General features: G+C 39.8%; 1 protein-coding gene across 1 annotated transcript; it reads right to left on the reverse strand.

The window, feature by feature from the left end:
* Positions 1-10,424: 10,424 nt before the first annotated feature.
* Positions 10,425-16,577, reverse strand: LOC310834183 (protein CUSTOS). The gene is made up of 6 exons (XM_083717663.1): positions 16,148-16,577; positions 15,452-15,497; positions 14,628-14,726; positions 13,576-13,649; positions 12,258-12,351; positions 10,425-11,588 (listed from the first exon to the last, which is right to left on the reverse strand). Exons 1-6 carry the CDS (start codon positions 16,281-16,283, stop codon positions 11,234-11,236), a joined length of 804 nt encoding a protein of 267 aa, XP_083573789.1. The 5' UTR covers positions 16,284-16,577; the 3' UTR covers positions 10,425-11,233.
* Positions 16,578-16,617: the final 40 nt, after the last annotated feature.

Genomic DNA, 16,617 nt, shown 5'->3' on the forward strand with positions numbered 1-16,617 from the left:
GTTTTACAGTTTTATATCAAAATAGTCATAAACAAGAAAAAACAAGAATGCATAAATCCCATTCTCCCCCCCCCCCACCCGGCGACTTCCCCTTCTGGTTCTTTAAGTATTTGCTGCTTCTGCTTACATTATTTTACCTTAATTTCAAAATATTTTAATTAAATGCTCTTATTTTCTTATCTTTTTTGTACCATATCATTCAGATTACATCTTGCACTTAATTGCTTTCCAGATCATTGTTCCTTATCTTTTATGCTTATTTTCTTAGTTATGTTTACTCATTTATTTTATATATATAAATTAACATATCATTTTCAACAGTAATTAAACATACTTTTACATCTTATTCAAATTGTTGACTTCCATCATTCCTGTCTGAAAATTTTCCAATCTAATCTCTCAGTATGCATTTCTTATCTTCCCTATTACATTTCAAACTCATAACCAATATCTCTATCTTTTTCTACTTTGTAACACTTCATATATTTATCCTTACAAAACTTATTGTAGTCCTACTAGCGTAATTTGTTCATTACAGTTGCTCTTCAAATAATTCATATACTTCTTTCAATCTTCTGTAAATCTCTGGTCCCGCAGGTTTCAAATCCTTCCTGTCATTTTGTCCAATTCTGCATAGTCCATTAATTTCGTCTGCCATTCTTCTTTCGTCGGAATTTCTTCTTGTTTTCATTTCTAGGCTAACAATACTCTTGCCTCAGTTGTTGCATATAAAAACAATTTAACATCTTCCCTATTAATGTCCTATAATATTACCAAGTAAAAATGCTTCTGGTTTTTTAAAAAATGTATATTTCAACATCTTTTTCATCTCATTATATATCATCTCCCATAAGTTCTTTACTTTTTTACATTCCCACCACATATGATAAAATGTTCCTTCTTTTTCTTAACATTTCCAACATTAATTATTTGTCTTATACATTTTAGCTAATTTCACTGGTGTAATATACCATCTAGACATCATTTTCATCATATTCTCTTTCAAAGCATTATAGGCTGTAAATTTTATCCTTTCATTCCACAACCTTTCCCATTCTTCAAGCTGTATATTATATCCAAAGTCCTTTGCCGAATGTATCATTACCAATTTCACTTCCTCATCTTTCAAATGCCATTCCAACAGTATTTTGTGTTTTTTTTTAATAAAAATTTTATTACATTTTCAATTTACAGAAAAGGAAAAAAGTACAAACCAGAAGAAAGAAAAAAGAAAAATAATCCAACTTTCAAAATGCATTTTTACGTTACTAACTGGACTTCCCCACATCTCCCTCACCCTGCGTTCTTTACAATAAACATATCAGCAAATTATTACCTTGTTTCGTATCTTTTTTATATCTTTCAAAATATTTTACTTCTAAATTTAAAGTACCTCTTGTCAAATATTTATACCTTAAGATAATACATAAAATAACTTTAAATTTCAACTTTTTCTTACTTATAACTTAACTTTCTATTTTCCCAATCTAGTTGCAGGAACTAAAATTTCCAAATCATGCAGATTCTTAACATTCGTACAACTTATAATGTTTTTGTAAATAGTCCTTAAATTTCTTCCAGTCCTCTTCCATTGTCTCTTCTCCCAAATCTCGGATTCTGCCAGTCATTTCAGCCAGTTCCATATAGTCCATCAACTGCGTCTGCCACTCTTCCAGCGTGGGAAGATCTTGTATCTTCCAATATTTTGCAATAAGTATTCTTGCTGCTGTAGTTGCATACATAAAAAGTGTTCTATCCTTCTTTAACACCTTTTGGTCCACAATGCCCAGGAGGAAGGCCTCTGGTTTCTTAGGAAAGGTGTACCTAAACACCTTTTTTAACTCATTGTAGATCATTTCCCAGAAGGCCTTCACTTTTGGACAAGTCCACCAAAGGTGAAAGAATGTCCCTTCAGCCTCCTTACATTTCCAACATTTATTATCAGACCGATGGTATATTTTTGCAAGTTTGACTGGGGTCATGTACCACCTGTATATCATTTTCATAATATTCTCCTTCAGAGCATTACATGCCGTGAATTTCATTCCAGTGGTCCATAACCCTTCCCAGTCTTCGAACATAATGTTGTACCCAATATCCTGAGCCCATTTTATCATGGCTGATTTGACTATCTCATCCTGAGTGTTCCATTTAAGCAGCAAGTTATACATTCTCGAGAGTACCTTGGTCTTAGGTTCTAACAGTTCTGTCTCTAATTTCGATTTTTCCACCTGGAATCCTATTCTTTTGTCCAACTTAAAAACCTCTTGAATTTGAGCATAATGAAACCAGTCTTGCACCCTATTCTTTAATTTTTCAAAGCTCTGCAGCCTCCAATTGTCTCCAGTTTTATCTATTATTTCCCAATATTTCGGCCATCCGATCTCCATATTGAGTCTTTTTCGAGCCTTGGCCTCTGCTGGTGAGAACCACCTCGGGGTCTTACCTTCTAGTAAGTCTTTGTATTTTGTCCAGACCATAAATATAGCTTTTCTGACAATATGGTTTTTGAACATTTTATGAACCTTTACCTTGTCATACCACAAATATGCATGCCATCCAAAAGCGTTATTGTGCCCTTCCAGATCTAGGACATCAGTGTTCTCAAGGAGTAACCAGTCTTTCATCCAGCAGAAAGCCGCAGCTTCATAATATAACCTTAAATCTGGCAGGGCAACCCCCCCCCCCTCTCTTTTGCATCCGTTAGTATTTTAAATTTTATTCGGGGCTTTTTGCCCTGCCAGACAAACCTAGAAATATCTTTCTGCCACTTCCCAAAACACTCCACTCTGTCCACGATCTGTAGGGTCTGAAACAAAAATAACATCTTCGCAATACATTCATCTTTATAGCTGCAATTCGACCCATCAAGGAAAGTTTCAATCTTGACCAAATCTCTAAATCTTTCTTAATTTCTGACCAGCATTTTTCATAATTATCTTTAAATAGATTCAAATTTTTGGCAGACAGGTTTTCCCCTAGGTATTTTACCTTTTTAACAACATTTAACTCTGTCTCTTTCTGAAACCCATCTATTTCCAAAGGTGTCAAGTTTTTCTCCAGAACCTTAGTCTTTTGCTTGTTCAATTTGAACCCCGCTACCCAACCAAATTCATAAATTAGTTCTAACACTCTCTTCGTACTAGATTCTGGCTCCTGTAATGTTAAAACCAAATCATCTGCAAAAGCTTTCAATTTAAATTGTTTCACTCCGACCTGTATTCCTTGTACCAACCGATCTTCCCTAATCATGTTCAAAAGCACCTCCAGAACAGAAATAAATAACAGAGGGGATAGGGGGCATCCTTGTCGTGTTCCTTTTTCAATTTTAAACTCTTCTGTCACCACATTGTTTACTATCAATTTAGCTTTCTGCTCTGAATAAATTGCCTCTATTCCATTTTCAAACCCCCGTCCCACTCCCATCCCTTCCAAATTTTTCTTCATAAACCTCCAGGAGATGTTATCAAAGGCCTTCTCCGCATCAACAAAAATTAACACTGATTTTGTATTGATGTTGGTTTGCAAAAGTTCCAAAATGTCAATAATATTCCTAGTATTATCAGACAAATGTCTTCCTGGGAGAAAGCCTGCCTGGTCCTTATGGATTATTTCATTTAATACTTTTTTAAGTCTACTTGCCAAAATGTCTGCAAAGATTTTGTAATCCACATTTAGGAGTGAGATGGGACGGTAGTTCTTTAGTTGAGTCTTTTCAGTTTCCACTTTAGGGATCAATGTGATGAAAGCTTCTTTCCACGATTCCGGTGCCTTCTTCCCCTCCAAAATCTGGTTGCATACCTCCATTAATGGTTGTATCAAATAATCTTTCAATATCTTATAATACTTGGAGGTAAGCCCATCCGGACCTGGAGATTTGCCTAGTTGCATATTCTGGATGGCACCCTCTATTTCTTGTTGTGTTATTTTATGATTCAGGATTGTTCTCTTTTCCTGAGCAAGTTTTGGTAAACCATTTGTTTTCAAAAATTGGTCTATCTCCTTCTCCTCTTGTGGCCCTTGAGTGTAAAGCTTTTTGAAATATCTCTGGAAACACTTCCTAATTTCTTCAGTATTTTGTACATTTTAGACATTGTTTTACATTCATTGTTTAATATTTCTATTTCAAATTTTGATTTTTTTGTCACCAAATCCTTTTTCTTTTAAATCCTCTTTAGATATTTCATTGACTTGGCGATAGTGCAACCAATCATTTACATATTCTTTAACCTCTTCATATGGTTTCATTTTCCATTTATTTCCTCCCCCCCCCCAACAATTTCTCACAGGTAAACCAATTTTTACTCATATTTATCTTTTTCACACTCATAGCTTCTAATGGAGTTTACTTGGCAGGGATACTGGAGTGGCTTGCCGGTTCCTCCTCCAGGTGGATCACGTTTGGTCAAAACTCTCCACTATGACCTGTCCATCTTGGGTGCCCTGCTCAGCATAGTTCATAGCTTCTCTGAGTTATTCAAGCCCCTTCGCCATGGCAAGGCAGTGATCCCTGATGTTGGGAAAGATGGAGAGCACAAGGAGAAGGGGACGACAGAGGACGAGATGGTTGGATAGTGTTTTCAAAGCTACCAGCATGAGTCTGACTAAACTGCGGGAGGCAGTGGAAGACAGAAGTGCCTGGCGTGCTCTGGTCCATGGGGTCACGAAGAGTCGGACACAACTAAATGACTAAACAACAACAACAACAAGCTTCTAATGGAGATAACCACCATGGAGTTTTATGTTCTAATAAGTTTTTATACTTGTCCCATACCTCATATAAAGATCTTCGAAATATGTGATTACCAAATCCTTTATGGATTTTTATTTTATTATATCATAGATGTGTGCCAACCAAATCTATTGTCATAACCTTCCAAATCCAACAAATCTGTATTTCTTGACAGCATCCATTCCTTGAACCAACAGAGGCATACCGCTTCAAAGTACAACTTCAAATCTGGCAGGACGAAGCCCCCTCTTTCTTTAACATCTGTTAATAATTTATATTGTATTCTCGGTTTCTTCCCCTGCCAGACATACCGTATCTTGAAATTGCTTTTTGCCATTCTTTAAAAATTGCTGCCCCCTTGATTATAGGAATTGAATCTGTTTATAATTTATCTGTAAATATTCAATAAACCATTTCCATTCTTTTATTTAAAAATTTGTTATCTCAATTTCTTATTTGTCCACTGAGTTCTGCTATTTCTGCATATTCTGTAAGTTTTTTTAGATGATATTTATTGAAGTTTCAAAAAAAGTTACAGAAATAAGAAAAAGATAGAAAAAATAAACAAAAAATACAGAAAAAATAAAAACAATTAAAAATGAAACCATCTTTCCATGCTTTTCTTTTATTTACTTATTTCCCTGACCTCCTCACACCTCCCTTTTTTGTATTTCAGTTCGGTTGGTTAATTCAGCAAATCCTTTCCCTCTTTGTTTTTATCTTAATCCTTCATCTTAATATATCACAGCTTTACTTTCTCGCCTATTTACAATCCATTTTCACATGCTCCTTTATAGCATTACTGCTAAAAACCACTTAATTTCATTCCCACATCATTCTAACATTCATTAATTTTACAATATTTCTTTAAATAGTCTTTAAATTTCTTCCAATCTTCTTCCACCGTCTCTTCTCCCTGGTCTCGGATTCTGCCAGTCATTTCCGCCAATTCCATATAGTCCATCACCTTCATCTGCCATTCTTCCAGGGTGGGTAGATCTTGTGTCTTCCAATACTTTGCAATGAGTATTCTTGCTGCTATTGTAGCATACATAAAGAAAGTTCTATCCTTCTTTACCACCAATTGGCCGACCATGCCCAGGAGAAAGGCCTCTGGTTTCTTCAAGAAGGTATATTTAAATACCTTTTTCATTTCATTATAGATCATCTCCCAGAAAGCCTTAATCCTTGGGCACGTCCACCAAAGATGAAAGAATGTACCTTCATTTTCTTTACATTTCCAACATTTATTATCGGGCAAATGATAGATTTTTACAAGCTTGACTGGTGTCATGTATCACCTGTATATCATTTTAATAATATTCTTAGTTTTTGTATCCATTCTTCCTTTGCCGGGACTTCTGCTTCTTTCCATTTTGGGGCAAGTAACATTCTTGCTGCTTAGTTGCATACATGAATAAGTTTCTATATATTTTAGGTAGTTCTGTCCCTATAATTCCCTCTAACACGTGTGATTTCAACGCCAAAGCATTCAGATAATTTCTCCATAGAAACCGCCATTCTGGTGGTTCCCTCACTGCGAGAAGTGAGGTTACAGGGAACCAGGCGGAGGGCCTTTTCTGTACTGGCGCCCACCCTGTGGACGCCCTCCCATCACAATGTCAAGGAGATAAAGAAGTATCTGACTTTTAGAAGACATCTGAAGGCAGCCCTGCTTGGGGATGTTTTTAATGTTTGATGTTTTATCATGTTTTTAATATTCTGTTGGTAGCTGCCCAGAGTGGCTGGGGAGGTCCGGCCAGATGGATGGAGTATAAGTTGTTGTTGCTGTTGTTGTTGTTGTATATTTTTCTTTGTTGTAAGTCACTTGGCAAACAAATAATAATAATAATAGAATAGTAGAGCTCTCTACAATTTTTTTTATATAAATATTTATTAAGTTTTTTTGAATATAAAACATAAATAACAAACAACATTACTTATATCATAACATAGTTTCATCACTTCTTTGGACTCCCTCACGTCTCCCACTTCCACTTACATCGTTATAAAATCTTTTCAAGCAAATTATCATCTTGTTTACAATCTTACATCCGCTCCTTTAAATAGAATCTAGCAGTTCTCCAAAAATTTATATTTCCCTTAATCTCACTTATCGTCAAATTCAGATCTAATTCAGTGGTGGACAATTGTTTATGATCTAGCATCCTTCTTAACATTCAACAAAATTACAATATTTTTGTAAATAAATCTTAAATTTCTTACAGTCTTCCTCAACCCTCTCTTCTCCCAGGTCTCGGATTTTGCCAGTCATCTCAGCCAGTTGCATATAGTCCATCAGCTGCATCTGCCACTCTTCCAGTGTGGGTAGATCTTGAGTTTTCCAGTTCTTAGCAATAAGTATCCTTGCTGCCGTTGTTGCATACATAAAAAATGTTCGGTCCTTCTTTGACACCTTCTGGCCGACAATACCCAGAAGGAAGGCCTCTGGTTTCTTAGTGAAGGTATACTTAAATACCTTTTTCAACTCATTATATATCATTTCCCAGAAGGCCTTCACTTTAGGGCAAGTCCACCAGAGGTGAAAGAATGTTCCTTCATTTTCTTTACATTTCCAACATTTATTATCAGACGAATGGTATATTTTGGCAAGTTTAACTGGGGTCATGTACCATCTGTATATCATTTTCATTATATTTTCCTTCAGAGCATTACATGCAGTGAAGTTCAGCCCATTGGTCCACAACCTTTCCCAGTCCTCAAACATAATGTTATGCCCAATGTCCTGTGCCCACTTTATCATAGCCGATTTAACCATTTCGTCTTGTGTATTCCATTTTAACAGCAAGTTATACATTCTTGATAGTACCTTAGTCTTTGGCTCTAACAATTCTGTTTCTAACTTCGATTTCTCCACCTGGAACCCTAACTTTTTGTCATTTTTAAAAACTTCTTTAATCTGAGCGTAATGTAACCAGTCTCGCACTTTATCCTTCATTTTCTCCAAACTCTGCAATTTCCAGTTGTCTCCATCTTTTTCTAATATTTCCCAATATTTTGGCCATTTGGCCTCCATATTGGGTCTTTTTCGGGCCTTAGCTTCCAGAGGAGAAAGCCACCTCGGAGTTTTGTTTTCCAATAAGTCTTTGTATTTTATCCAGACATTAAATACTGCTTTCCTGACAATATGGTTCTTAAAGGCCTTATTGATCTTAACCTTGTCATACCATAAGTATGCATGCCAACCAAAAGCATTGTTAAAACCTTCCAGATCCAATACATCAGTGTCTTCGAGAAGTAGCCAATCTTTTAGCCAGCAGAAAGCTGCGGCTTCGTAGTACAGCTTTAAGTCTGGCAGGGCAAAGCCCCCTCTTTCTTTCGCATCAGTTAATATCTTAAACTTAATTCTGGGCTTTTTGCCCTGCCAGACAAATTTAGAAATATCTCTCTGCCACTTCCAGAAGCACTCCATCTTGTCCACAATCTGCAATGTTTGAAACAAAAACAACATCTTTGGCAATACATTCATCTTAATAGCGGCAATTCGGCCTAACAAAGAAAGCTTCAATTTTGTCCAACTGTCCAAGTCTCTCTTAATTTCAGACCAACATTTTTCATAATTGTCCTTAAATAGACTCAGATTTTTTGCTGTTATATTTACCCCTAGGTACTTTACTTTTTTTACCACCGTTAGTTCTGTTTCTCTCTGAAACCGTTCTGACTCTGTATCTGTCAAGTTTTTTCCCAACACCTTAGTTTTCTGTTTATTTAGTTTAAATCCCGCCACCCGACCAAAATCTTGAATCAATTGTAATACTCTTTTCATACTAGATTCTGGCTCCTGCAGGGTCAAAACTAGGTCATTTGCAAAAGCTTTAAGTTTATATTGTTTCGCTCCGACCTGAATCCCTTGCACCAACCGGTCCCCTCTGATCATATTCAAGAGCACCTCCAGAACCGAAATAAATAACAAAGGGGAAATCGGGCAGCCTTGTCGTGTTCCTTTTTCAATTTTAAACTCTTCTGTAACCACATTGTTAACTATCAATTTAGCCTTTTGTTCTGAATATATTGCTTCAATCCCATTTTCAAAACCCCGTCCCACTCCCATTTCTTTTAAAAGAGCTCTCTACAATTCTCTCCCTAAGAGGAGCATTCTCCCTAAGAGGAGCAAGCTAGCTTAAGGGCTGCAGGGCACACACAGCTCTGCTCTCAAACACATTCTCTCTGCAGCACCTGCAGCTTGAGGCCATTGCCCAACAGTAGGGCCAGCTCTGCAGAAACCCTCAGAATTGTCACCGTGCCTCCCTGCTGCTTCTAAGTGGGTTATGATATTGAGGACAACCAAGTTCCCATTGGAAAAGTTGCCCTGCATTAGCTACCAGGCGTCAGAGCAAGCGCAGTGAAGGTAGATTAAAGAAAAAAGAAAAAAGCATAACCTCTGTGAAAGGAGATCGAGAGAGGTGGCTCTGGTTAAATTTGACCGCACTTCAAGCAGATTGAATATCATACAAGAATAAATTTGATCATGGGTCTGTGGGCAGGAAGTACACAGAACCAACTATGGAAGGCCAGGGATGGTCATGTGAGATCTCATGGGAACTTTTGACAGCCCCACGAGATCTCACAACAGCATCCGAGAACCGGCGTGCTCAGTGGGTCTTGCCCCTCTAGCAAGGCAGAGAGCTAAAACTCCTTTCCCGCGCAAGGTTAACTGCAAGCAGCTGAAATCCCACAAGTTAATTGTGCATAGGGTTCAACCATTCTGTACGTGCTACAGCAAAACTGTAGCTGCAGCAGACACTAACTGGAACGTCAGAAACATTTGTGAACTCAGCTGTGCATGCCCTTCTGATGGCCCTTGAGCAAGGACATTTTCAGCAGTCATTTCATCACCAGAAGCTGAAGTAGCCGCTTCTGAATGCCGGGCATCTGCAGACAAAATTACACCATGGAGCTCATGTTCAGAAATATCCCTGAGACCCGCAGACAATTACAATGAAATCTTCAAAGAGGATAACAATGGAGGATTCACTTACAGAGTTTCCAAATTCTTAAAGGATGTTATAGATTATTAAAGAAGGCATATAATATACTTTTGGAATGGGAAACTAAAGATGAAGAAGTTAAATCAGTAATGATTAAGTGGGCACAGGATATAGGTCACAATATACAATTTGAGGATTGGATAAGGCTTTGGAAAGTGAATTTGAAATTTACGGATTGTATATTGTTGAAAGAGAACTATATGAAGATGATGTATAGGTGGTATGTGACACCAACAAAATTAGCAAAAAATGTATAAAACAGAACAAAAGAACTGTTGGAGATGTACAGAAGGGGAAGGTACATTTTACCATATGTGGTGGGATTGTAAGATTACTTTTTAAAAATGGGAAATGATATACAATGAATTGAAAAAAATGTTTAAAATAACATTCGTAAAAAACCAGAAGCTTTTCTGTTAGGTATTTTAGGACAAGAGCTGCCGAAAGAAAAACGGACATTATTCATGTATGCTACAACAGCAGCAAGATTCTTAATAGCACAAAACTGGAAGACTGGAGAAATACCATCAAAAGAACAATGGCAAGAAAAGCTGATGAATTATGCAGAGTTGGCAAAGTTAACGGATAAACTGCGTAAAAAGGACAATAGTGATTTTGAAAAAGAGTGGGTACCTTTTACAACATATTTGCAGAAACAACAAAAAAAGGACCCACTGGCAGGATTTAAATAAACATTTACAACTTTATTTACAGAGAACAAGAAATTTAATAATGTGACAACATAGTACTATATACAAACAGCAGAATGTAACATTTGACGTAATAAACCAGAAATCGAAGCCAAGGAAAGTCAATAGGGAGGGGGGAAATTGGAAAATGAATGTTATTGATATTGGATATTTGTTATGAGAAAAAGAAAATCATTAAAAATTATTATTATTATTTTTAAAAAGAAATATCCCTGAGACAACATTACAGGGGAGATGGAATCAGTCTGCATCAAACTGTGACATGCCTGGCAGGAAGGCACCCATCCACTGCCATTATCAGTGTTTGATGACGACGACTTCTGTTCAGCCTGCCCACCAAGTTGATCATAGCCCACTGGTCACATAGGGCAGCTGAGCTTAGCAGGGGCCCCAATGAACCTCTTGGTTTTGTGGCTTGAGAATATAAAAGTTGAAAGAGTTGTCGAGCACTTGGGAGAACTGGATCCATGGCTAGTGGGCAGCCTGGGAGGTCACAAGCTGCACAGGCCCAAGAAAAAAAGATGGGACCCAGGAGAGTCATCCACGGATGTCTTATCCACCCACTGCCCACCTAAGCAGTCCAGTAAGCAGTCCTCATCCTCTGTAACATGGGGAGCTTCCCCTGCGTTTTTACAGGGTATCCCTCGGGGCAGGGAGTGCCAAACTAAGCTCTTTGATTCCGTAAAATATAAAATTCAACAACTGTGTTTCCTTAAATGCAGGCCAGGCCAATCAAGAGCCACATCAGGTAACTCTTCCTAGTAACAAGTATCAGTAAAACATCACTCCATCCTTATTTCCACTTTCCTCTTTTTCGTTTTCTTCTTCCTCTTCTTCATCACTGCCATATCCTCCGTACTTGCGTTCTCTCCTCTCCTGCTTGCTCCATCGAAGCCCGAGGGCCCTTCAGTCCCATGATGTGCTCCTTCTCTGGCCTCCTGCTCATTGCTGTTCTCTCCATTCATTTTTGCCTTCTTTTTCCTCCTCTTCTTCTTCTGGCTGGGCTCTGTGGCCGGGCAGTGGTGGTCCTGGCTGGAATTCTGGAGCGCCGCTGGGAGGCCGCTATGTTTCAGGATGTCTGCTGCTGTCACCGTGGCTTCCTGGCACCTCTGCCATTCTTCGTCACTGTCCGGCTCGCTGGAAAGTTACAGGCAAAATGGTGGTAGAGTTAAAACCTTGGAATTCGCTCATGCAATATGCTGCAGCAGCCACCAATTTAAGATGGCTTTAAAAAGAGGATCAGACCAATTCACGGAGAAGAGGGGTATGGATGACTACTAGCCATGCTTATTATAAATTACCGTATTTTTCGCTCTATAAGACGCACCAGGCCACAAGGCGCACCTAGTTTTTGGAGGAGGAAAACAAGAAAAAAATATATTCTGAATCTCAGAAGCCAGAAAAGCAAGAGGGATCGCTGCACAGTGAAAGCAGCAATCCCTCTTGTTGTTGTGGCTTCTGGGATAGCTGCGCAGCCTTCATTCGCTCCATAAGACACCCACACATTTCCCCTTACTTTTTAGGAGGGAAAATGTGAGTCTTATAGAGCAAAAAATATGGTAATCACTATCGACACAACTGGGAATCCCAAGTGCTGGGGAAGGGAGGGGGTAGCCTTGGGAGCATCGCAAGGGTCGGACACAGCGTGGTGGGCGGCCTGGGATCCCCACCCCCTGCTGCAACATCTGTAAAATGCTGGACCTCCCCATCAGAGATGAGTCCTGCCATCAGCTGCAGCCTCCAAGCCAGCTGCCCAGCTGGCCAGTTCCACCTCTGTCATGCACACCTGCCAGAGCAGCATCTCACCTGGAGCTGCAGTACCGCTGCTGCCGCCTTCCCGCAGCCTGAGGTTCTGGCTCCCCACAGTCTCCTGGCACTGATGAGGAGAAGAGGCGGAAGCCTAAGACATTGGAAGAAAAGTGGGGAAGTTATTAGGGTACCCTCTGTGTTGGAGTCAGACCAGGACCACATATGCAAAGGGCAGGTAGGAGTGCAAGTTCTCCAACTCAACAAGGCATTTTGTGTTTTCGTTTTGTATTTTTGTGCTGTGAGCTGCCCTGTGATCTTTGGATGAAAGACAGTATATAAAGTTAATAATTAATAAAAATAATAATAAAGACTACAGTCATACCTCGGGTTAAAGATACTTCAGGTTGAGCGTTTTCACGTTGCGTTCTGTGGTGACCCGGAAGTAATGGAATGGGTTACTTCTGTGCTTCGCCGCTCATGCAAGTGCAGACACTCAAAATGACGTCATGCGCATGCACAGAAGTGGCAAATTGCGACCTGCAGACGCGCAGACGTGGGTTGCGTTCTGCTCATGATGTGAACGAGGCTCCGGAACGGATCCCGTTCGCATCCAGAGGTACCACTGTATTGGAGCGAGAGGCTGGGAGCGCAAGTGGGCCTTGCTCTGTTGACCAGCAGGGCAGCAGATATGGCTTCTCAGAATTCTACCATGCCTCAACAAACCAGGGGCTTCATACTGCCTGTCAATCTGAGAGCCTGGTGTTGCAAATACCTATCCCTTACTGTGCCTGAAGTGTGTCCCACAGAGTACTGTGTTTGCCATCAGAGGCCAAGTCTTCTGTGGCATGGAGGGTGGTGGCACAGAACAGGCCTTTTCAGTGGTGGCTCCCTACCTTTGTAATGGTCTTACCAGGGAAGAATGCCTGGTGCCATTGTTGTCTGTTTTTAGGCAACAGGCAAGAAGACACTAGTTTACCAAGCCTTTTTAATTTTTGATTGGGAAGGTACTTAACGAGATTTGTGCTCATCCTTTAAGTGGGGCAGGAAAGGACTTGTTCTTTTAAAATATATTGCTGGGTTAGTATTTTAGTTGGGGGTATTCTTGTTTTTCTACCTGGTTTTAATGTATTAGTTCTTTCTGTTTTTATTGTGGAAGTTGCTTTGAGACACCCAACTACAAAAATGTGACTAATAAACACAAGAACCTAACAATAAAATATTTGAGGTTTGAGGATACACAGCCTCAGGCCCCAAGGTCCTTGCTTCAAACTCCAGAGTTCCTGACACAGCAAGTTTAGAATGCATATACACACAGAATCAAAGCAACACTTAAGTTGGTATAAAGCATTTTAGATTATGCAGAGAACCCACTCACCATCGTCTTCAGTCTCTGAGGACTGCAGATTGTCCTGTGCAGGTCCTGGAGAATGCTTCAAAATAGTAATGGAGCTAAAAGAAAGAATTACATTTGCACAACGATAAGGGAAACCAGGGGTCATGTTAAAATACTGGCATGACACAAATGATACAGCAAGCCTAGGAGACTCATTGGTTCCCTGGGATTTGGCCAGACAATCTGGTAATCATTTGCCAGCCCAGATTCCCAGTTTTCATTATCATGCTTGTTTTTTGTTTTGTTGATTTTTGTGCACAGGCATGGTCCTCACAATAAACGGATTTGTTGTTGTTTTTTGTTTTTGTTTTTAAAGAGGCAAGTCTTTAGCTCTGATTCCTGCATTGTAGGGGGTTGGACTAGATGTCCTTTTGGATCCCTTCCAGTTTTGTAATTCTGTGATTGTAAAACCAGAGCTGAAATGTGCAGGCATTATTCCACCCACCTGTTATGGGGAAACTCCCTGTTGCAGTCAGCTAGGATTGACCAGGAAGCAGCAATAATACCCACAGAGACAGTAAATTCTAGATGTAGTGACAGCTGCCCAGAGATGGAACTTCCTGGATTCTTTCATAGCTATTTTTCCCTCTCACCTGGAGTGGAAGTAATTTTTTAGTCCAGGATTTTAGCATGCCTGTGATTGCATGACCTGCCCCTCCCTTCCTCAATCAAACAAAAGTAAAAAAAGACAGGAGTTTATGTTCTAAGACAGGTGCTTTTATTTAATTTTACAAAGTTGCTTTTTTATTTTTTTCAAAAAGCTTTTTATTTGTTCCTTAATATGCTAGTTATCCATGACCTCGATGACTGAAGTGCATTAAACTTGGGGCTGGCTTTGAAAATGGTTTTAAAAACTCATGCTCATGCTATGCCAGTGCTTTACCATCTGCCTTTAATCTGGAGCACTGGATGTGTCCTTAAGAATTCCTGCACCAAAGCAATTTCTACTTAGAACTCTCCAAAAAATATGAACCCTCTTTTCTCTGAGGGAAGGGCTCAAGGAGCGTCAATGTCACACCTTTGAGAACATATACCTGTCCAAAATTGCTCCCAATTTCTTTGCAACATGAGCTCGGAATTCTGGAGTGGTCTGTAGCTCATTCCCATCTTGCCCGTAATCGGAGACCTTCTCTCTGTTTAAAGAGAACAAACTACTAAATTATCTTGGAAGTTTGTAGCAAACAGTTCCCTTTGCCTTGAAAAGAAGAAGCTGGAATCAGACCCTGAAAACTGTAATGAGCCAGCCAGAGGGATGTGCAGTATGAAAGACCTGGGTTATGGCCTCAGTGAGAATGCCAAGCAGAGAGACCAAATATCTTATATAAACATTTGGCACCAATTCAGGTTGTCCAATACATGACATGGAGGTATGAGAAACAGACTTATAACTCACCTAGGTTTTTTTGTTTTTGTTTAAGATCCAGGTAAGTACAGTCCTGCTATGCTACCCCTGTGCTGGGTAAATTGGAGAAAAGCATAATTAAACCTAGAATTATGACCAGCTTTCAGGCAGAGGACTCAGGGATGCATTTAGACTAGCATGCCTGGTGAGAGCCTCTTGGGGCTAAAACATGTCAAAAAGAATGGAAAAGGTTGTAGAATCGAGTGTTCCCTTGTTCTGGGTGTTTTATGATAGTATTACATTTATTATATTTCTTTATCCTCAATAAAAACTTTATTACTGGGGGTTCTTGACTTTGCACAATTTTGCCTTTGTGTGCAGACCCCTAGAACCAAACCTTCACATAAGGAGGCAGGCCAAATGTACCACATGATTCTTATGGCTATGTAGCTCAAATTTTTGTTTCTAGTAGAACAGAACACAACGCTCAGTAAACTTTCAAAAAAGCAAAGTTACCTGATGCTAGGTTCAGCGGATGGCAACTTGCTCTTCTTAAAGTTACCTGCAAAAAGTTAACAATTAGGCCCAACATGAAAGTGAAGTTAGTTCAAATTCATTAGAGAGCCCTTTACAAAAGCAGCTTACAAAAAGAATAATGCAATAAAATTATTAGCAAAAGCAATTATTAAAAAAATTAAAACCAGCAACAAACTAAAAACACATCAGCGTTCAAGATATTGAGGTAGGCTTGCCTAAATGAAAATGTTCTTAGCAGGTGTCGAAGAGTAAGAATACAGTGATGTTCCAAAGTGTAGGTGCTGCTACACTAAAAGATTGATTCCTGACAGATTTTTGTTGGTGCTGCAAAAAAGCATCAAAACCTTTGTGGATCATTGTTCTGAGTCACGTGCCTCGAGCCAATCTTCAATTGACTTTAAAGGCTTCTTATCCATCCGTAAGTCTAAGGCAGGTATATGTGGCCGTTGGCTTTTGGAGCGCCCAGCCCCTATCAGCCCCAGCCAGGGATGACAGGGGTTGCAGTCCAAGGAAGCTGCAGGTTGCCCATTCCTGGTTTTAAGAGATCAACTGGATACAGCCCTATTTCTGGCACACACACAAAAAGATTTTCTGCAGGGCTTTTTTGGGATGGCTAAAGTTTCTATCTAGTGAGAGGAAGGTGCTGCCAGGCCTGCCGCTAAGGGCTCTCCCTACCGCCTTTGGGCACCAGCAGGGCCGCTGCTGCTGCTCGCTGCAGCACCGGATCCCAGGCAGCCTCCCGGAGGCGCCCCAAATCCTCCTCCTCCTCGCTGCTGCTGCTGCTGCTGCTCGCTCTCCTGGTAGCCGACATGATGGAAATCCCCACCGGTCGCAGTGCATCCTGGGGGCTGTGGTCCAGACCTCATGGCTCAGCCCATCCCTAGCCCGGTGCCCTCGGAATTGGACTACAACTCCCATTAGCATAGCCAGATGATGCTGGCTCCGATTGGAGCATTACTGTTCTGGCTGGGGCTGATGGGAGTTGTAGTCCAAAACTGTTGAATGGAGAAAACCACCCTAAATGTCTTCCTTGGGCTGGTCAGCATATGTGTGGAATACAGAACACAGAACACTTAATTCACCGTCAGAGAGTGATAAGAAGAATAACAAAGAAAGGCGGTTTTGGCTTAATTTATGTTATATAT

Source organism: Podarcis gaigeae, assembly GCF_964106915.1.
Source record: "Podarcis gaigeae genome assembly, chromosome: 16".
Taxonomy (NCBI): domain Eukaryota; kingdom Metazoa; phylum Chordata; class Lepidosauria; order Squamata; family Lacertidae; genus Podarcis; species Podarcis gaigeae.

Bases quoted from the DNA above. Each gene is read 5' to 3' on its own strand.
- LOC310834183 (XM_083717663.1), bottom strand. From the start codon at position 16,283: ATGTCGGCTACCAGGAGAGCGAGCAGCAGCAGCAGCAGCAGCGAGGAG. The intron at 14,727-15,451 runs GTAACTTTGCTT...CTCTTTAAACAG, and splicing joins TCCGCTGAACCTAGCATCAG to AGAGAAGGTCTCCGATTACG. The intron at 11,589-12,257 runs GTGAGATGCTGC...GTAACTTTCCAG, and splicing joins CAGCGGTACTGCAGCTCCAG to CGAGCCGGACAGTGACGAAG.